The sequence below is a fragment of the Photinus pyralis genome, unplaced genomic scaffold (assembly GCF_008802855.1).
Source record: "Photinus pyralis isolate 1611_PpyrPB1 unplaced genomic scaffold, Ppyr1.3 Ppyr1.4_LG1, whole genome shotgun sequence".
Lineage (NCBI taxonomy): Eukaryota > Metazoa > Arthropoda > Insecta > Coleoptera > Lampyridae > Photinus > Photinus pyralis.
The window spans coordinates 22,477,432-22,501,079 of record NW_022170249.1 but is presented as its reverse complement, the minus strand read 5'-3'; the positions used below and the strand labels follow the sequence as shown (position 1 = coordinate 22,501,079).

General features: G+C 34.5%; 1 protein-coding gene and 1 long non-coding RNA gene across 2 annotated transcripts in view; one reads left to right on the top strand and one right to left on the bottom strand.

Annotated features, from left to right (window-relative positions):
• Positions 1-23,648, bottom strand: part of LOC116169877 (protein Wnt-5b-like) — a gene marked incomplete in the record, with an annotated part of 302,692 nt that overhangs the window by 12,437 nt on the left and 266,607 nt on the right. The window contains 2 exon segments of the mRNA XM_031486062.1: positions 7,635-7,746; positions 9,492-9,672. Coding sequence (XP_031341922.1) covers positions 7,635-7,746; positions 9,492-9,672 — 293 coding nt within the window.
• LOC116169926 overlaps positions 1-23,648 on the top strand; it is a 307,419-nt gene that overhangs the window by 66,088 nt on the left and 217,683 nt on the right. The window lies entirely within an intron of this gene.

Here is a 23,648-nt window from a genome sequence, read left to right as displayed (position 1 = left end):
ACGTAAATTTATACGCGGCAGATGGTTTATAAATTTAAATTTTTAAACAACATCGAGTATTGAAAGTGACTTCCATTATTATTGTTGTATTCCGAATGCTAGGAAGCTTTATTGATCGCTGGAATAAATTCCTTATTTTAAAGATATGAAGATGAAGATAATGAGTAATGCAATGCCGAGTTTACCATAAATCTTTATTCAAAATTTAAAGGAGGGATCATCAGCAAGAATTTACTTGAACAATAAGTCGATTGAAATTCTGTATTGGACGCTTCCAAAACCATTTTGACGTTAACAACGCCTTCTGTATGGTGAAATCGTCTAGGCATCAAATGAAGAGAGGAAAGGAAGAACAAGTTAGTTTTAAAGCAGAGCTAAACCAAAGATTGATTGGCAATGACTAATCTTTCATGGCGCCTCAATGTCTATCGGGATTTCTGGAAGAATCGCACTAATTTCTCTGAATATCCCAAAAAGAGTATTGAAATTTGTTGTTTGAACTATACCTAACTTTTTTTGTAGGAAGTTAATTTCAACGACACTTCAATTACCTATAACCCCAAAGTACGTAATAAAATCCTAGCATCAAACTGTTTTTAAAGAGTTATACGCGATTCACACTTTAATGCAATGGAATGGAATTAACATGGAGATCGGTCAGGAATTTGATTGACTTAGTTGCATACTTGACTTAAAACATTGTGTTACAGCTAACAGCCGAATGCTAACTTAACCAAAAAATTTTTTTACTATGACAACAAAAACGAATACACGAATTTTTCCGTACCGGTTTTTAAATAAATTCTGACTGTAATCAATTACCTTCATATGCATAAACTCCTACCAAGTAGACGCCAGGACCTAAGTGTTGAAATTATAGGAAAATGTATAGAAGAATTTATAAAATATACATTAAATGTGTAAACAAGTAGCGCAATATAAATCTTCAATTATAGACTGTGTAACACAGCAGCACTAAAAAATAAGGGTGACTATAATTCTAAACCTCTTAATTCAGATATATTATTTCAGTACGGGTTAATTTGCATTTTAATTGCAATTACACCTAGTCACGCTATACATATATCGTTAACATTTTTATTAAACAATTTAATTTATACACGAAATTCTCTAATTGAAGGCTTCGTCTAGAAATGCGCTCGTTTTCGCACTCCTACTCGTTGCTGTTCAATTGATTTATTGTACTTTAATTCACGCCAGTCGAGTAAACTGGGTATTAATAAGAGCTAATCAAGATTTGATATGCGATAAATACAATTAATGGATTTTTGAGTTACTCAATCAGTGTGTCAAATTGTCATCGTGGGTAGTCTTTCTATTGAAAGGTAAACGATGGTATTATTATTAGAATGATTTAATATTCTCTCACTGGTTGTCGTGCAGTAAGACTTGTCTTTGACAACAATCTATTACTTACAAGCAAACCAAGATACAAAGATACCATCATTTAACCACTCGGCACGCGATGGGATTGTCTATCTCTATCCTTTTTGTTTTTTAGGAATTCTTTCGTATTTATACATTCACTTTTTGTGTAAGAATCTCACACCTTATACTAATACTGAAAGTTATTTATTATTTTCCCCATTATGGTTAAGTGTGTTATCTTAAACAACATTGAACTGTTGAAAAAGGTACTACATGAAGTTGGAGTTTTTCCGAGTACCGAGTAGGTGAAACGAGTACTAATCCTAATGTGTTTCTAATAACACGTTTATGCATTCTTTTCTATTCTAATATGGTATAGTAGAAAATGAATATAAACGATTACTTCCAAATGAAATGAAAGTTACAATCGTAAATCTCTTTTTAGTTCGAAAGTTGGGGCGAATCGACGAAAAAGAACTGAGTTCAAATCTGACCAAAAAATAGTTTGCCCAATTTATGTTACAATTCTACAAACCCCTGCAATCTACCAACTGCAACCGCTAAAGCCACTAACTTATAATCTCTCTTCAATTGCAAATAAATCTATCGCTTTTCATCGTTTTTTTATATACCTAGTGTTTTCTTAAAAATTACGAAATTATGAAACCGAAAGGGATTTTAACTTTAGGCGAATGTTGAAGGGTTGATTGTAGGTCATTTCAATACAATCCACCACAAAAACAATAATTGTCCTTGTAAAACAAAAATTACAACCCCCGCAAGTGCGTACTGATGGTGATGGTAGGTACGAACGAATTTCCTTAAAAAGTACGAAATTTTAAAATCGAAGGGATTTTAACTTTAGGCGAATGTTGAAGGGTTGATTGTAGGTCCTTTCAATACAGTCCACAACAAAAACAATCATTTTCCATGTAAAACAAAAATTACAACCCTCGCAAGTGCGTATTGCTTTGTAGGTACGAACGAATTCTCGTAAAAATTACGAAATTTTAAATCAGAAAGGAATTTTAACTTTAGGTCATTGTTGAAGGGTTGATTGTAGGTCCTTTCAATACAATCCACCACAAAAACAATCATTGTCCATGTAAAACAAAAAGTACAACCCCCGCAATTGCGTATTGATTTGTAGGTACGAACGAATTTTCTTAAAAATTACGAAACTTTAAATCCGAAAGGAATTTTAACTTTAGGTCATTGTTGAAGGATTGCTTGTAGGTCCTTTCAATACAATCCACCACAAAAACAATCATTTTCCATGTAAAACAAAAATTACAACCCCCGCAAGTGCGTACTGCTTGGTAAATACGAACGAATTTTCTTAAAAATTACAAAAATTTAAAACCGAAAAGGATTTTAACTTTAGGCGAATGTTGAAGGGTTGATTGTAGGTCATTTTAATACAATCCACCACAAAAACAATCATTTCCCATGTAAAACCAAAATTACAACCCCCGCAAGTGCGTACTGCTTGGTAAATAAGAACGAATTTTCTTAAAAGTTACGAAGTTTCAAAACCGAGAGGGATTTTAACTTTAGGCGAATGTTGAAGGGTTGATTGTAGGTCCTTTCAATACAATCCACCACAAAAACAATCATTTTCCATGTAAAACAAAAATTACAACCCCCGCAATTACGTCTTACTTTTTAGCTTCGAAAGAATTTTCTTAAAAATTACGAAATCTGAAAACCGAAAGAGATTTTAACTTTAGGACAATGTTGAAGGGTTGCTTGTGGGTCCTTCCAATAGAATCCACCACAAAAACAATTATTTCCCATGTAAAACAAAAATTACAACCCCCACAAGTGCGCACTGCATGATAGGTACGAAAAAATTTTCTTAAAAATTACGAAATTTTAAAAGCGAAAGGGATTTTAACTTTAAGTCACTGTTGAACGGTTGATTGTAGGTCCTTCCAATACACTCCACCACAAAAACAATCATTGTTCACGTAAAACAAAAATTACAACCCCCGCAATTACGTCTTACTTTGTAGGTACGAAAGAATTTTCTTAAAAGTTACGAAATTTTAAATCAGAAAGGAATTTTAACTTTAGGTCATTGTTGAAGGGTTGATTGCAGGTCCTTTCAATACAATCCACCACAAAAACAATCATTTTCCATTTATAACAAAAATTACAACCCCCGCAATTACGTCTTACTTTGTAGGTTCGAAAGAATATCCTTAAAAATTACGAAATTTTAAATCAGAAAGGAATTTTAACTTTAGGTCAATGTTGAAGAGTTGTTTGTAGGTCCTTTCAATACAATCCACCACAAAAACAAGCTTTGCTCATGTAAAACAAAAATTACAACCCCCGCAAGTGCGTACTTCTTGGTAAATACGAACAAATTTTCTTAAAAGTTACGAAATTTCAAAACCGAAAGGGATTTTAACTGTAGGTGAATGTTGAAGGGTTGATTGTAGGTCCTTTCAATACAATCCACCACAAAAACAATCATTGCTCATGTAAAACAAAAATTACAACCCCCGCAATTGCGTATTGCTTTGTAGGTACGAATTAATTTTGTTAAAAATCACGAAATTTTAAATTCGAAAGGAATTTTAACTTTAAGTCATTGTGGAAGGGTTGATTGCAGGTCCTTTCAATACAATCCACCACAAAAACAATCATTTCCCATGTAAAACCAAAATTGCAACCCCCGCAATTACGTCTAACTTTGTAGATTCGAAAGAATTTTCTTAAAAATTACGAAATTTTAAATCCGAAAGGAATTTTAACTTTAGGTCATTGTTGAAGGGTTGATTGTAGGTCCTTTCAATACAATCCACCACAAAAACAATCATTTCCCATGTAAAACAAAAATTACAACCCCCGCAATTACGTCTTTCTTTGTAGGTACGAAAGAATTTTCTTAAAAATTACGAAATTTTAAAACCGAAAGGGATTTTAACTGTAGGTGAATGTTGAAGGGTTGATTGTATGTCCTTTCAATACAATCCATCACAAAAACAAAATATTTTCCATGTAAAACAAAAATTACAACCCCCGCAAATCGCAATTGCGTATTGCTTTGTAGGTACGAACGAATTTTCTTAAAAATTACGAAATTTTAAATCAGAAAGGAATTTTAACTTTAGGTCATTGTTGAAGGGTTGATTGTAGGTCCTTTCAATACAATCCACCACAAAAACAATCATTTCCCATGTAAAACAAAAATTACAACCCCCGCAATTACGTCTTTCTTTGTAGGTACGAAAGAATTTTCTTAAAAATTACGAAATTTTAAATAATCATAATAATAATATATAATTTATTCTCCATAAAACAAAATCAAAACTCTACAAATAACACGAATAAAAACAGGAAAAGGGACTGCATTCAGTGCCGAGAGACCCTGTTCTTCCATACAGCCCCAATCCAACGTATTATTACATTTCAAAAAATTATTCTAATAAATAAATGCACGATCACTAATAACACTAAATTATTTCCAACCTCAAAAGTTTCATCTACTGTCTCGCACTTTATTGTAGCTTACTCAGCTGCAGTAGTAATCTTACTTGCACTTTGGAGCCATGAACCGAAAGAGTTTTAATGGACGGTGGTAACGAATTATAAACTTTACAAGCATTATGTGAAAAAGATCTGCGGAAATAAACTGTTTTGTGTATAGGGACCGTCAACAAGCCCCTATGACGTAAGTTTAAACTATGTACATTAGTGCGGAACAGTAATCGTTCAGCCAGGTAGGGTGGCGTCGCAGTAGTGATGACTTTATGATAAGAACTGATGAGTGCAATGTCCTCCGCTTTGACATATTAAGCCAACCAGCTTCCTTAATTTTAGGAGAAACATGTTCACTGCGTCTGATTCCGTATATAAACCGTAAACATGAGTTTTGCACCTTTTGTATTCTTGAAGCTGTATGTGAATCAATACACGCTCCATATACGACATCTCCAAAGTTAAAATGAGATAACACGAGGGAATCACACAAATGTATTTTAGTTGCAGTTGTCAGAACATGCCTACTGGGATATAATTGCTTTAATACAGAAAAGGATTTTCGTACGCACCCGTTAATGTGGGCAGTGAACCTCAAGTTAGTATCCAGGCACATCCCCAAGTTTCTGGCCTCGCAACTTATAGGTAGTTCCAAATTATTAATTTTAACCTTAACAGTGGATAATGCATTGCTTCTCATTAATTTTCGACCAAACAACATCACAGTAGACTTATCTGCATTTAAATGTAAATTATGTTTCATAGCGGTAGCTGCTAATTTGCTAAGTTCATTATTTATTATTTTAGTAGCAGAATCAATATGCTCCGGAGGGAACGAATAATAAACTTGGGTGTCATCAGCATACAACAGGTATTTACATTTTTCTAGAACTAGACAAATATTAGTAGAGTAAATAACATACAGCAATGGGCCCAATATGGAGCCCTGAGGAACACCATAGCGAACGTCAGCCCAGAATGACTTTATACCGTGTACAACAACGCGTTCCAAAAGGAATTTTAACTTTAGGTCATTGTTGAAGGGTTGATTGTTGGTCCTTTCAATACCATCCACCACAAAAACAATCATTTCCCATGTAAAACCAAAATTACAGCCCCCGCAAGTGCGAACTGCTTATGGTAGGTACGAACGAATTTTCTTAAAAATTACGAAATTTTAAAACGGAGAGGAATTTTATCAATAGCTAAGAGTTAAAGGGTTGCTTGTAGGCCCTTTCAATACAATCCACCCCAAAAATTATCATTGTTCCTGTAAATAAAAAATTACAACCCCCAAAGTTGCGTATTGCTTTGTAATTACGAAATTTTAAAACCGAAGAGGATTTCAACTTTAGGTGAATATTAAAGGGTCGATTGGTAGGTCTTTTCAAGACAATTCACCGCAAAAGCAATCATTGTACATGTAAAAAAGGGTTGTTGATAGCTCGTTTAAACATAATCAATTAAATAAGCCTTTGGTGTGTACAACAGTAATTACATCCCCGCAATAGAACATTGCTACAAGAGTGAATTTTCTTAAAAATGAAAAAGTTGTAAAACAGTAAGGGATTTCATATTTAGGTTGCTTGATAGGCAAATGGATACCATACTGACAGCGTGTAATGATTGGCTAATGCTCAATGACCAAATCAGTTTGAATTTGAAGATTACAGCTTTTTAAGTAGTATCCGAAACGGCCAGGAATTCGCCTAATGATGCGGATAAGTGTCAAAAGAAAATAATATGAATTAATACCTTCGTTACCTTAACAAATTCCAAATGGCACTCGGCGTATAATGAAATTCCGAATATTTCACGTTTAGTTACTTTAGAAGAGAAGCCGACGTGTCCATTATTGCAATCGAAATGATTTTTCTAAATTTACACAGGAAACTCGTCGCTTACAAAAATGATTAGACATTGTGCAATAACACGGCCCATGGAAACTGTTTAATTACTTACTCGAAAATTATTTTTGGGCCATTTAGTTAAGCGAGAATGCTTAAATTTAAAAGGTTTCGTTTTTCATTCCTTAAACTACCGGGAAAGTGTAAACCGTAAATAAAAACTTGACGTTTCCATTATTACCCCATTAATTAAATCAATTTAGGTGCTCCCTCAACGATGATGATGGCCTCAGCAGTCATTGCGGTCAATTTATCGAGAAAATAAAGTGTAACTTAAACCCCGCTTTAATATCTGTAAAATTATTAAAAGGCAACTGTTATAAATTAGTAATAATAAAAGTTAATAACCTGTTGATAGATGAACGCAACTTTTTATTGGCACCGTAGATGGGTGTTTAAAACAAGTCAACAAGTTTAACTTTTTTATTCTGGCTTGCTCTAAACTAAAACGCGTAGTGCATATTTCATATGTCAATATTAATATCTCTAATCCTTTGTAATCCGACAGGTATTGTGTGGAATATATGTAGAAATTAATAAAATGCGTTTTATTGCCTGCTACTAGGGAAAATTTCGTATTGCGAGTGTCAAATAAAAACGTCAAAGGTGGAAAATGTGCTTTTTTTTCTAAATTATTAGTGGGCGTTTGCAGGTGGGTAGTTTTTTATGCTTTACACGCGCTTGAAAATTAATGTAAATCATGAAAACGAATGCAAAAGTTTTGTTACAATAAATGTTCCATTTTGAAGAAATGGCGTGCTCCACTTAGACAAGGTTTGTGTTTGCCTCAGCCCAATAAAGGCAAAAATATATACTGCATTATGTTTGTAAGAAAAGAACATAACTCACTCGTCTTCCAGCTTCGTTATTGTGAAGATTCATCAGCGACTGTCCTTGCCTTCGTGATCCTTTCTTAAATTTTCGTTCCCTTTCCCTTACGTCTATGAATCCTTGCGTAAACCTGCAACAATTTTTCAGCTGTCAATTAAATAATCCTCGGAAGTGGACGATTGGGCAATTCGTCGATAATTGGTGAAGATGTATCAATTAAATCACCGTGTGATGTGATGAAAAAATTGCTTAGGATGGTAAGGCTTTTTGGAATGAATTGAATGGAAATGGATTGATCGATTACTAAATTGTGACAGTAACTATAATCATCGTATTAATGTCATGGTCAATTTCTTGTGCTTTTTTTAAATGATAATGTTAATTTGTAGTTAATGGCACATTAAGACGTACATTGTTTCCTTTTTCAAGGGAGGGTTAATCATAACCTGAAGAACTATAAGTTAATTTAAATTTTTGATTGGTATAAAGTATTGATCGATTATTTTTAGGAATTTGTATTGAAATTAACGTAATCATAATATTCCTAAAGAAACCGACCTGTGAAAATTGATTGCATGTATTGTATTTATTGATAATAATTGGATCCATTTGGTTATGTTTTCATTAGTTGGGAGTTTGTATTTAATTTCAGTGATACCATTCCTTTGGTTAGATTCAAATTTTGGTGGGCGTTAAGGGATGTGTAAATATTTTGAATAGGAGAATGCGCCAGCAGTTTCTTATGTATAAAAAAACGAATATTTTACATTCTATTCGTATAATAATACGCCTCTTAATGTATTAATCTAATTTGTACAAATTGCCTAATTTAAATTTACTTATTCATCGGCTATAATACATTAATTTGTTGTTTATGAACTCAAATTCGTATTTCTGCCCTAACTTTTATTAAGAATACTTCCAAACGGATTAACTGGATGTCCGACTAAAATCGCAAAAGTGCATAGGTCTAAAGGTAAACCAGTAAATCAATAACATAAAATTAATAAAACCAATAAAAGAAATTCAAAAAGTACCAGTATTATCCTTTTAATACACGCTCCAAAATGTGACTATACCCATTCTCTATTGTTCAACAATTTCAAATATAAACCTTTCCAGATAATTCCTAGGGGCGTTCAGAATATAAAATGTCGACCACCCTCTAGGCAATCTGTCACTGTAAATCCGAGACGAATTTGTAATCCGGAGCTTGCATGCAATATGCAGTCAACGTATAATGCACCCAAAATCCGATTATTACGGGTTTATGATTGTTAGAAACGTGATATTACGTACTTCCTCTGCTGTTACATTCGCACAGCGCACATTTTAGAGGACTTTTAAGGGGCTCAGTTTTCATATAATGCAGTAAGTGCGAGTAATAAGTCGAAGAAGCAAAGCCGACATTTTACTGTTTTATTATTACTGTTTTGAGATCGTGATCGGATTGTAAACAAATAAAATATGAATAATGTACTACAACTGTGTCGCCCTTATGTTTTTTTTACTGTATTGTACTGAATTTTCAGCATAACCATTTTGTTAAATAAGTAAAAAAGACATGAATTCAACATATTTTAATAAAGGGTATTGCATAATATTAAATGAGGTTTTCTTTTTCAATCAAACGATTTCCTTTTTTTCTCAAAAATAAGGACTAAAACAGAGATACATTTTTACAATTATAGTAAGCTAGATTTTCTCGTTTAGAAAAATCAAAAAACACAAAACACCAGAAGGGATTTTTCACGAATTTGTCGCATATAGTAAAGTGATTAGACAAATTAATATCATTTTTACCTATACGCGGAGTTAAAACTTGGAAAAGGTACTACGGTAATTTATAGAAAAATTACTAAAAACAAAACTTACTTGTACCCATATTCGAGGTTGTCGCCGCAGCCTCCCCAAATCCAGTCTTTCTTTAAAGTTTTTGGCCTTCCCATTCGAGAGCATCCGCACGAGGAAAGATGTCCATCTCGGCAGGCTCTGGAAACGGCGTAGGTAACACCGGCAGCGGCTAGCGCATGCGTAAATGCCGTTTCTCTACTTGCTGAAAAGAAAGATGATTCAAATAAATAGATATTTTCAATTTAACAAGAAAGTACAAACGCCAGGAGCGAGGGGCAGTATAGAAAACTGTAATAAATAAAACTCAAGGCGTCAAAGTGTTCTCCTACTTTTGGTGACGTAAAAACATTTCGGGAACACCAAATTGTATTGCTAATAAAACTTTAGCTTGCTCGTAAACTTTACTAAAAAAAAAACCTTCAGAAAATTCGCCGACAAAACTCGATAGAGGTTCCAAAATACAGTTCCGTCATCAATTTAGTATTCCTAAACCATTGTTGCTGTAAGAAGGGCTCTCTTCAGTAATTGTGTAGGATTAATTAATTGCACATTTAAACAATTCAGATCCGAAATACGAAGTTTCAAATCGAAAAAACTAAAAAGAGGTCGTCAACCCCTAGTCCACTTGGGCGAAGATGATGACGACCGATGTCCCAAAGAATTAATGAAAATTCTAATTTTTCCAAAAGCATTTGGTTTAGCGACGAATCTTCTTCGTGAACGGAAAATAAATAATTTGTTGTGTTCCGTTGAAGAATAATTCGTTTTAGCGCAACATTTCCGTCCGTCTGTATGTTGTTTCGTGCTGTAGCTCAATCCCTAGACCTCGTATCGACTTCGAGTTTTCGTTATATGATAACTTATGGACTCCAGGTGTCCCCAACTACCAAAATTTAACCAATTTTGTTGGGAAAAAGATCAAACTCCATTGCTAGAGATGACCTAGAAATTATGATGTGTATTTTTGGTGAGCAAAATATTTTTACTGAAAGGAGATCAAATATGGGATTCAGATGTGCAACTATCAAAAATGAATTTAAGCATCCATCACTTTATTGCTCAATATCGATCTAAATCCTTATTTATGCACTAATTTTCTTGGGAAAAAGACCAAACTCAATTGCTCGATGCCCAAGAAATGGTACATGTCTATCCTATCGACTTTAAAAGTAGTCTCCATCTGCCTGGTTGCGCTGGAAATAGTAGCGGTTTTGGTTCATTTGTTCTTACAAAATACAGTTCACATAATTTGGTAGCGTAACGTTTAATTGATTTAATAAATAAAAATAATAAGCTCATTTTTTTAATTAATATCGCCTTAGTTAAAATGGTTGCAGTTTTGTATATCTTCTCTGTTATTTTTTTTAAGAAATATATACCGTTTATGAGTATGTCATATTGTATCATATTAAGCAATTTGCTCCTTACCAATTATTTAAAAAATTTCAAACCAATTTGTAATTACAGGTGGTCTGGAGTTAAACTAAAGGTTTTAGGTACTTTATCAATAAAACGGAGTTTTCAGGGCCAGAGATATCGGTACTTTTAAAACTGAAAAAACTTAATGAGGATATTGGGCCCTATGTGCAGTCTGGACCCCGTATTGTTCCCATCCCTTTATTGAAACCTCATAAGCAAGTATAAGCTTGGTATAATTGAATCAATAGAAAACCCAATTGAATACATAGTAGTCCCATCCTAAATTAGTAGTCCAAAAATTCTAATAGAAGTTCAATATTCGCCTTTTCCAATAGGAAAAGTAGAAAATGCTCAATTAACAGATTTCAATTATTTTACTAAGTTGGACACTAATTCAGGGTTTCATCAAATTAAATTTTGTCCAGTCCCAAATTTTAACAACTGTTATCTCACTTTTGGAATAAAATGTACCCCAAAAATAAAATTTTAACTGAAGCAAAACACGTCATAAGTCATTCCTACTCCAATCTAGAGCAGTATACCCCAAAACCAATTACAGATGTACCACCAGTCTTTCTTCTCTTCTACTCTGAGAAAAAAATTAAAGAAGAAATGCAAATTTCACCACTTCTTTGGGGGTGGCTCCCGGACTTTCGGTTTATGTGCTTATTTTGATCCCCTCTGCCACCCAATTTTTTTTTTACATAATTACATGTAACACCCTGTATAAGTTTCGTATTAGTCGTCTTTGTCTCCAGTTCACACCTTTCCTCTTTAGTTAGTTGTTAGTTTAGAACATTTTTTGTACCTTGCTTTTTAGGTAGAACCGCCATTTCTGAACAGAGAAAGTCCTTTGACCACAGCCCACTTTCGACTTCTTTCCTTGCAAACATTTCAATAAACCTATGGGGATATTATCGACTCCTGCTGCTTACCCATGCTTCATTTCTTTTATGGCCGCCATTACTTCCCTATTGAGGACCCAGAACAAAAGAGACAATAAATAAATTACTTCCGCTGATAGAATGGCTTCCCCGATGTTGTCATTCCTTACTTCCTCTACGCTTTCCACTGTCAGCTCTGTTGGTTTGTTCTTTGCTCGATAGAATTCCTCCATATATTCTTTCCGTCTTCCCAATACTGCGCTTTCTTCTGTCAATAACTGGCTATCCATATTTTCTATTTCTATCCCTGTCTTAGTTTCACCTTTTTTCTCCCTATCTAGCATGTTTTTCTTCACTTACATACTTACGAGTATATAGCAATTCCTGTCTACCTAATTTTTCCTGTTCTTTTCTTTTCAAATCACGGTGTGCTTGCCCTTGCTGTCTGCTTTCTTAGTTCAGCGTTTTCTGTACAATTTTTTCACTTCGCCTATCCCTAAATGTTTAGCTTCCCTCCATCTTATTTATCATTTTTGTTGTTGTCAGAGGTTTCTTTATTCTTGGCCCCTTGCTGAAACTGATGCACTATTTGCTAATTTTTATTACACCTTCCTTTATCCTCTCTCAATGTTTCTTCCATTTTACATCCTATTTTAATCTTTCCAATTCTTTTCAACTTTTCCAAATTCCATTTTCTACTACACAGTCGTTCATTACATCCCACCCCATTTCTTCCCTTTTCTACTCCACATCCACCCCATCTCACTTCAGTGACACCAATAAAGTTCAAATTATTTCTTTACATTTCTCTTTTTAGGTTTTCGTTTTTCGCCTTGGGTTCTAACATTCCATGTCCCGAACCACTCTTCCACCATCAAGCCGTTGGCACTTGATGAGAGCCGATTCCTTATCCCGGGAACCATTCGGTTCCATTTTAGTCGCCTTTTACGACAGATAGAGAATACCACAGGCAAATTCATTCCCCGGACCTGTACGGGTCAGTTACAGCGGTACCGGAAAAAAGGCCCCTGGAAAAAAACCCGGAATAAAAACCCATGGAAAGAAAACCCCCCGGAAAAAAAACCCGGAAAAAAAACCCACGGAAAGAAAGACCCCCTGGTAAAAAACCGGAAAAAAAACCACAGGAAAAACCCTAATTAAACCTAATATTATGACTTATAGCTTCTAAGAAGTTTACCACATCTCTTTGTCCGGCGCTGTAGTTGAGGGAAAACCGGAGAATGAAGTGGCGTCATTGTCGGCGGTTCATCTTCAAAATCGTTTTCTTCAATTAATTTTGATATGTGCATTATGTTGCTGTAAGTCTCCCCCGAACAATGAAAGCACGCTGCAGAACACTTGAGACTTGCTTTTCGACATCCACACATTGCGCCAAAGTTTCCTTTGCATCTTCAGAAAATCAACTTCAGAAGCTGAGGGGGTACTGGAGGTTTTGAAGTTTGTAGTGGCATCAATATTTGTCCATATTTTTTCCAGACCCAGTCTTCTGGGTCGTTGTAATTATCCAGCCACGACTGGACTTGATGGTAGACTCGGAAGCTGTGAAGGCGGGCTGTATCTTGCGTTGGAAGAAGTGAAGACAAGTTGAATGTACTCTTTGCACTGACTAGGCGAATCGTTTGTATCTAATGCTGTCAAGAGAATCATCATCTTTATTGCCACCATATAAAACGATGAAAAACGTTCAGCAATGACAGTGAGCAAAGCAGAATGAACTCTCTTATTGAGGAACAACGGTATTCCAATTGCTAACTCTGGATGTTTCTCCAGGGTTGTGAGAAATTTTAGTTTGCCAATGTTGTAAGCTGGTGATGTGTCACATCCTGGCATGGAGTGGAGCATGGAGGAACCGCAAATTATCCACAATGACGTCTTCGTGCATAAAACCTGACGGAAAATACAATTGTTCGGCTATACGTTGACGGTTTCAAAAAATATATATATTTGATCTCTTTGCTCCAAAAGCTGTAAGCGCAACACAAGTACGTCGATATCTTCAGCTACAATAGTAACTGAGTCAAACGATTGGGATGCGGCAAAAGCAGAACGAACATCAATGAGGGTGTCTGCATCGGATTGTGCTTGGTCGACAGAGAAACCCACCTCTGAGAATGAAGTTTTGAGAGGTAGAATGAAATTAGCCTTATTGTTCTCATTACCAAGAAATTTCTGATTAGGAATACTAGAGGATTGTATTCGTTTCACAGCGCTGTAAAATCTTAATTAATGAATAAAATTGAAAAAGTTTGTTATAAAAATTATTCCTTGAAAACCCCTCTATAAAAATGATTTGAAGTCATTTTTTTGTAAAATGACCAGAGAAAAAGTTATAAGGACCAATTGGAAAGTGTTTACAAAATGTTCATCAATTTTCGTTTATAACTTTGTTAATTTTGGTTCTACGACTAAAAGTTACTGGACCAAAGTTGTAGAGAATTTTATTTTCATTCAAAAATCTCTGAATAAATTTGTGAGACCAATAGTTTGTCAGATAAACCATAAAACCCATTTGCACCACTTTTTCCAAGATGGCGGCCGCGGGACAAGAGCTGCAACCCCACAAACTCGGATTTAACTTTAGACCAACCCCCCCTTGATATCTAAAAAAGAAAATTGCGTCCTCTGATAAACGCAACCCCAAATGTAACTTTTCAATGGACTATCACCTTTCTCTCGAGTCTCGAAAATCTAGAAGAAACAGTCTTCAGAGGAAAGGAAGTCGTCACGATATGTAGTAAATTTACGATGGAAAAACGTGGTCAAAATAAAGACCGGTTTCATTTGCATAATGATGCGTAACTAATCACACGGCCGGCGGGCTGTGATTTGTCCCCCGCATGACGCGATTAGACGCTTCGCCGCTACGGTGCATCTAAACCCCAATAAATATTCTTCTAACATTTCGTGCTGCATCAACAAAACGGCGTACCTATACAGAATTCGATACTTTCGAATAATAACACGCTTAATAGGTAATATCTATATTACCCGAAACATTTCAAGCGGACGTTAATAACATTTTCGAAATGCCTATATGTCGTTAAAATTAATATATTCAACTTTTTCGGTATTGAGACTTAACAGCTTTAAGCTGGTTCGTCGGCCATAAACTCAATAAGCTTTAAATCGATGGGATATCGTTTAGTTTTGTTTCTTGCATTCGCTTATACAAAGTATTTTACGGGCCATATAAAAGGCAAGGGAAAATTAATTTTGTATCACTTACCGTTTTCATTACGGATTTCAAATATTTTCATGACGTGTCTGTATAATGAGCCAATCATACCAATACCATTAACATTAAGCGGATAACGACAGATTTTACTATTTGATGTAGGACTGTGTTTATTACCTTCCATTAGAAACTGTATTTAATTATAGAAAATACCGATTACATTAGTGTCATTTAAAATTATTCTTTGGTAAAAAATATGTACAACATTAATTATTAAAGAAGAACAAATTAGTGAGTTAGTTCATTTCGTGATTTGCCGTCATTGAGTTTTTTCGTATTGGTCAAAGGGTGGTTAGGTCCATGGGGTTGAATTAAAGTTGTACCATACTCGTTTATTATTTAAAAAGGATGTGTTTCGATAGTAAATCATCATCAGGCGGCTAAAACAAAGCGTAACAACTTTCGAACGGTTTTTTAAATAAAATATTACCCGAATATAAAATATAGGACGGAATTTACATTAAATTGAAGTCTGGGTTACAAATAACAATTGGGGATGATCTCATAAATTTTGAAACATGTACTTCTAGGGAAATTCGGAGAGATACCCAAAAACACATTAAAAGAGAATGATGATCAATATGATCGATACACGGCAAGTTCCAACTATTAAATAATACAGGTAGATACTTTGACAAAACGACATTGGATTGAAAAGGGAAGTGAAGGGTGGGCAAGGTAAGGCTTTTTCGGAAGATGGAAACGTCGAAATAAGCATCTGTACTAACCACAAGAACTAAGTTAAACTTAATACAATGACTAGTGTATCCAGATATTGAGTACTGTGGCTATACTACATATGACAGGAATGTAAAAATAAATTAAAAAAATTACTCGCAGTTTTAAACGCCCATATCTCACTTAATTTTTGTCGTACAGAAAATTCCCCCCGAGGAGAATGTTTGGAATTAAAAAAGCTACAATGGGATGCTGCAGCATTTTTTTACGTATCTCCAGTTGTTTTGTAGTTATTTTGAAGAGAAGGACGTTTTTCACAAAATTGCAGAAGTTCGTTTTTCACTTTTAGTTTCAATTATTTCAAAATTAAGTCTTTTAAACTGGTTACACTTCTAGAATGTATAATAATACGAAATTAGAAAACTGGAAACTGGAAAAAAGTACGGATCTGCCTTACACTTAATTTTTATGATAAAATTTGTTTTTTAAAAAAAAAGAAGAAAACTCTCTAATTTAGCGTTTGACGAACAAGAGCTAACCTTTAACAAGCCACAACTCGGTTCGTATTGGTCATACAGCAATTATTAAAATACAATTTTGTGTTTTTTTAAGCTACAATTTTGTTCTCCACAGTTTTTTTTATAAAATGCACACTTTTCGAGTTTTTCGCGAGTAACCAATTAAAAAAATTGATCTTTTCTATGAAAAACTCATACTTTCGGTCGCGAATAACTGGGAAACTATTTCCACTTTCCAAAAAAAATTTATAGAACACTTTTTGCTTAGAATTAATTTTTCTATCTATTCCTGTGTTAAAATTACAATAAGAAATTATCACTCCCGAGATGGGGTAGCAACCACTCCCAGGGTAAACGCGCCCTTTGGCATGATAAACAAACGAAGGGTGTTATGCAAAAAAAATCAGGAAGGAAAATTCGAAGGAGCAGTGCGAAACTTTTTTATTTGAAGCGAAAGATGATTATTTAGGATTAAAGGTAATACGTTTTAGCTAATTTTAATTTTGTGATTTAAATATGTAATTTCTTCAGATTGTTTTATTAATTGGAGTAACTGGAGCCAGCAGATGTGATGAAATGGTAAAAATGAAACTACATCAGATATAGAGGACATGGGGAATGTTGTTTTGATTAAAATTCCGAATAGTAAGGCTAGAAAAGTTCAATCGTTCACAATAATTGGAGAAAATTACGTCAAAATCTATCGAAAATACGCAGATATGCCAGACACTTTTTAAAATATCAAAATGGAAAATGCTGCAGAAGTGTAATTGGAATATACACTAATAGAAGTGCAGTGTTCCTGGAAAGGTGGCAACTTTCTTAAAATTAAGTAATTCAAAATACACAAGCCATTCTTTAAAACGCAGTTCGGCTCCACTATTAAAGAATGTGGCCTGTAGAATCCATAATTTCCAACAGTTCCAAGATTGGGCTACTAGTTCAAAAGTTACAGCCCTTTGAATTTTCTTTCGAAATTGGTTTCTAGTCTATAACTTTGATTGAGAAGTCTGATCGAAAAAGTACGAATTGTTTTGGATTCTACGCACCAAAATTAATAAGAAAAAGTGTTTTCCCGAGAAATTTTGGTGCGGTCGATTTTTGGTAAAAAAGGCCTTTTTTTGAGGCCCTCAAAAAAAATTGTCTCAGATAAAAATTTTTCTTAATTGATGGAGGAGGTAATATTGACTCGCTAAAGCGGCACGGGGGCTGAAAATCAAGTAGCGTAGCGGAAGGTTACATAGAGGAGTCGCTGCGAAATAAAAATGAGAATGCAAGAAAAAGTGGCAGCAAGACAAATCTTATTGAACCATCACCATCTCATTTGAATGCAGAAAATTTAACGACTTCTACAGTACTGCATGGTTTTAATTTTCAAAACTTAACATTGAGAATTAGTTTGACACGTTTAAATTCGTATTTTCATTGTTGTGATTATTTTAGCGTCCCAATAGCAACACTTTTCCCTCCATGGAGGGAAAAGGAAAAGTAAAACTGTCGCCGGCGGAAAAGTTGCATTTTTCCGCAGCCACTTCAGGATAATTATGGCCTAAATTTTGACATTTGAAGAAAAAATACCATACGAATTGATTTTTAGAAACTTACCAAATTAACAACAATGATAAAGTTATATTCATTTGACAATTATCCATTGGAGTTAAACTTTAGGCTACAGAAGGCAAGTGCTGATGCTAGAACAACTTTAATTAAGACAAAAATTGAACGAAAATGTGTATATGCTCAAAAATCTACTCCATTAGTTAGTTGATTAGAAAGTAGGTGACTTAGTTTTAGTAAAAACAGAATTCTAGTCGACGAAAATGGACGAACTTTTTAAAGGACCATATCGAGTCACCTTTGGAAGTTCAAGTTAAGTACGATTTACCATGTGAACAAAAATTCCAAAGGTGACTCGACTCATTTTTGATCGCATAGTATACCATCATTGAATATTACTTATTCAATGATACCATTGTGTTGTTTTTATTCAATTACTTAAGTAGTACCATTGAATAAAAACACTATAAGAAGCCTAACGCTTATGGAAGAAAGCGCGACAAATCTCACAAATCCCCTTGCACCCGCATTGGTTGTGACCCCCGAACTCTCTTTGCGGTAAATAGGAGGAAAGCAAATTCTCATTCTTCTCAGTTCAAGAATCGACTACTCTATTGACAGTGTTCCCATTATATTCTCAGTTCAAACTCTGTCGCGCTTTATTTCCACGGGGTTAGGCTTCTTATAGTGTTTTTATTCAATGGTAGTACTTAAGGTATAAGTTTAATTATAAAATGCTATAGAATTATAAAACGCTTACCGTGTACATATATAAACGTATAAACATATAAACTTTGATCAGTTCTTTTACTGCCTTTCAACCCTTTTGCATATATTTGAATTATAGTTTTGGGGTTTTTCAATTATGCAATAAATTATTATTGCTTATATTGCTAGGAAATTGTTATTAGACTAAGAAATGTATTTTAGTTAATGTGTAGAAGTTAGTTAAATTTTAAACGGAATGTAGGTCTAGGTTGTTAATATTCCAAATTCAAAAGAGAAAAAAAATTCTGCCCGAGATAAAAAATTTTTTTCCAGCCCATGGGAGATTTGGTAAATAGACAATATGGGTTAACACACCTCGGGCCCACGGAAATGTATTTATCTACGATTGTTAACATGTTAATTTTTGATACTTTTAAGGATTGTACTGGTAACTGTCCAAATGCCGCTAGCCAGTACACGAGAAATGGTAACCAGAATATACACAAACAGCAGTAGGTACCATTTAGTAGTGCTCAAGGACTGAATGTGCGTTCCGTTTTCTGATACCTTTATAATTACACTAGTACTGTCTACCTTCTACATCTCGCTAGCCAGTACATGGGATATTGATGTATCTACGGTGCATAAATAAGCAACAGTACAATTTTGTACTTCCTAGGTTGTAAATACAAGTAGAAATAGTTGTGTGATAACTTGAAAGATATATTAAACGAATATATAAGTGTACATACAAGGCATCCCAACGAAAATTGGACCCTCCTTATCTGGAAAACCAAGCATTTTTCGAAGGATTTCCAAAACAGCTCATATTTGTTTTTGAAGGGGAAGAACTACAGAGTCCTGCAACAGTGCGTTGATCTTTTCTAGCTCATATCTCGTAAAAAATATAATTGTGCAAATGTCTATAGATGGTTGCGCATGTACAGAAATTAAATTTACAGAGTGTCCCATTTTTACGGAGTCAATAAATAGCTTTTTTTTCAAAATAAAATACCCATTTTTATCATTTGTTCTCTACATTCAATGCTATTCACTTTTTGATTTTTTGTCAATGTTGCCATAGCGACTTCCAGAATTCTGATAGGAGGGAGGGATCGGGAGAAGAGACGGGTGGTAACCCAGCCAAGTGGAAGACCACGGGAAATTAAATTAGAAAACTTAAAAAAGGAGATGGTAAGGTTAGATTTAGATATTGTAGGGGTAAATGAAATTAAGTGGAAAGAACAGGGTGCCTTTTGGTCAGGAGAGTACAGAGTGGTACAAAGAACGGTTACACAGGGGTAGAGTTTGTGCTAAACAAGAAGCTAGAGGCAGTAGAATTAAAAGTTGCAAGATAGTAAGTGATAGGATCATTGTAGTTAGAATAGAAAACACCCTAGAAAGCAACAGTAGCAGATGCAGTATCGGCAGAATTAACAAAATACTCAGGGTCAAAGGTGCAGGATAGACTCTTTATGCTAACAAATAGGATAAGTATACGAGACAGGGCTGTAGGGCGTAGGTTGATTATGATCCCGAAGAAAGCAGGCACAGAAAAATGCAAACAATTCAGGAAAATTAGCTTACTGGCGCACGCATCAAAAATACAAGCTAAAATAATCTTAATAGGAGAATAGAGGAGAAGATCCAAGGAAGGTTGGCGGATGACCCGTTCGGGTTTAGGAAAAATAGTGGCAGGCTATATTAACCCTTGGCACAATCCTATAGAGGAGAGGTTCGGAGTAGGAAAAACAATTTACACGGCTTTCGTAGATTTAGAGAAAGCCTTCGATAGGGTTAGTTGGAACACTTTATTTAGGATAATAAAAGAGGCAGGGATAGCATATAAAAATAGGAGGGTAATTTACAACCTCTACAAGGAACAGAAAGGAATGATTAACGTAGAGGGTGAGGAGGAGGAGGCCAAGGTGCAGAGGGGGGTTAGACAGAGCTGCGCTTTGTCGCCTGCAATATTTAACCTTTACGTAGAGGAAGCCATAAATAGAGTAAAGCAGGATTTTAACTTAGGGGTCAATGTGCAGGGCGAAACAGTACATATTATGCTGAGATACGCGGATGACATAGTATAATACTAGCAGAAAGGGAAATGGATCTAGAAACAGCATTAAACGGTAAAGCCCGTTTGTAACAATCACTTATTTAGTCAAATTTTTAGTCCTTTTTTTCTTCAATAAAGATAATGCTATCCTAACAAGTTAAAAAGTAATCGTAAACGATTTACATAAAGCGCATTTCCACTTGCATTCATTTCCCATTTGTAAGATGCAACTTCTGTTAAAATCATAAAAATCCGGCCACAAATATGAAAGATAGCGTAAAAAAGTTTGCAATTCGGTTTATAAATGGTCGAGATGCGAAAAGGGCGCTGTGAATTTTGAATCGATTCGATTCAACTTTTGGCATTGCGTATGATATGGCTAAAGCTATGCCCATATTGAATTTCATGCATAACTAACGGAGATATAATACCATTACATTTAGAACTGACGTGCACAACATTGATACAAGATTTCGTGGAAAAAATTCTCCTCCCCTCCATTCTACTGCTTTATTTCAAAAGTCATTTTCATATAATGTGTATGGTTATTACAACTGTTTGTCAACCGAGTTAGTAAATAGTTCTCCGAAAACGTTTAAAGTCAAAATTCGTAATATGTTAATGGACGAGCATATTCTTATTTGAGCATATTTATATCTGAAACTAATTCTACTGCTTAAGTTGTTATAGTTTCGTAAACTCCGTTCACTTTATTTTTTGTTGTATTAATTTTATTATTTGATTTTTGATTTGGATTGGATGCATAGTAAAATATTATTTAGAATCACAGAATGATATAGGTTTAGTTAGTAATAAGCAACATTTTTGTTGTTATTTGTTATTTAATTCAGGGTTTAGGTGGAAGAACAGCGTTGCTGAACCTCGCCCTGAGATTATGCTGCATATATACTGCATAATAAAGCATATTTATTATTATGGTTAACTAATCGCACGGATTAAAATCAAGTAACGATTAGTGTCTGTGTCTGTGTGTGGTGAAGTTATGTAGGGTCCTAAAAAAAAACGAAATAAATAAATAAATAAAATAAAAATTCACACACTCACATTGGAAATCTTGAGATAGTATGTAATTCATACTTACCAACATATCTATATTGATGGGCACAATAGCCAACGCTATCAGGACAAAACAAAACAAAAAAAATCATTATAATAATTCCTGTAGTTTTATTAAATGGAGTTTATTGTGTAAGTGTTTCTTTGGCTTTGCGTTTGGGTTGAATACGAGTGGGTTGTGATAACGTGGTGTGTTTCTGTGAAGAAGGAGTTTTGTGTTTTTTAACTGTGCTAGGACATATAATTTTATTGGGTGGACATGTCTTTGTGGTGCATGTTGCCTTTATTTTTATTTATTATTATTATTATTAATTATTATTATTATATGGGTGAGAAACCTGGACGACAGGCAGGGAAGATAAAAATAGGATAGAAGTATTCGAAATGTGGTGTTATAGAAGGATAATGAGGATTAGCTGCATGGACAGGGTAACAACGAACGTAGCAGTCTTGGGAGCTAGTACAGGAAAATAGGGAAATGTGGAAAACCGTACAGAGAAGACGAGATAGAATGATAGGGCACGTGCTCAGACACGGAGGATCAGTAGCCAGCTATAGAAAGTAAGGCAGAGGGTAACGACCGAGGAATTGGAAAGTAGCCAATGCAAGACAATCCTTAAAGGTATCAACACACTAAGCATATGCAGTACCCAAGAAGTACTGAACAGTACTGTTGTATATTAATGTGCTGGTTATCGATATTCAGTGTACTGGCTAGCTTACAAATACCGCGAGCCAGTACATCAAAATATCAGCATTCTTAATAGGTAGCAAATTTTTCTTATCATTTTAAGGGAGTATACTCACACGGATACTAAAGAGTACCATTTATTATTTATTACCTGCGTCTCTTTGCGAATGTGAATTAAGCTCTAGGGATTTTTCGTCTTGTATAATAAATAACTATTATTAAAGAGCTCCTAGCGAGTTTATAATTTTGCGGTGTCTGTCCGTCTGTCCGTTAGCACGATATCTCGAAAACGAATGGACCGATTACGATGAAATTTTGCAGGTGGATTTTTATCAAATTTATCGATCGCAATTCATGAATTGGCAATGTAGCCCAAAAAATAAGGAAGGCCCTTTTGACATCTCCGTTAGTTATATGAACCGAATTTTATGAAAATCAATATGAGTATAGCTTTAGCAATATAATACGCAATGGCAAAAGCCTAATCGATTCAAAATTCATAGTGCTCTTTTGGTACCTCGGCCATTTATGAACCGAATTGCAAACTTTTTTATTTATGAAGGTATTTAAATGAAATTTGAAAATATAGGCACTTGGACTTAGCAAATGTAGCGCCAGCTTCAAAATTTGGTTTTGCACATGCTATAACCATATTCAGGAGCTCGTTTTTTATATTTGTTTACACGTTTATTAGTAACTCGACTTCGCCTTATAGTTATTATACTGTATACATATACTTAGCGGAATAAATTCCTCGATACACACTATAAGCAGTAGATGACATTAATTATTGTTTTACACCTTTTTACGTCTGATCCATTCTACTTTTAAGAATACCTATTTCACGAATTACTTTAACATGCGAATTACGGAATTGCCAACAATATCATGGTATAATAAACAATATATTCAATGAATTTAAGATTATCAAAGACGACCGAAGAAATGGTAAAATTTCTTCAACGCAGTTTATATTGTAATTAGTTCATCTTTCGCATTCCTCTTGGGTGGTCTTCATATTAATCTGATTGCACTCATTTTTTAACGGAGCCATTATGAGCAACCAAATTAAATAAATTCACAAGAGCCAGGCTAACAAAATACTTCCACCAGTTTTTTTTTGCTAATTGTATACTGCCTACTCATATTTCGGGAAAATTTAGAACTGCATTATTGTCTTCTTTCGGGTACTAAATTATATTTATGCACATTTGCAAAGTTCTTGTTCTTGTTAATTCGGGAATGTCTAAAGCTGGATTGGGCGTTTAAAAACAGATTGCTGGTGGTAAAATTAACTGTACAAACTGTTAAATCATGGGCTTATTTCACAA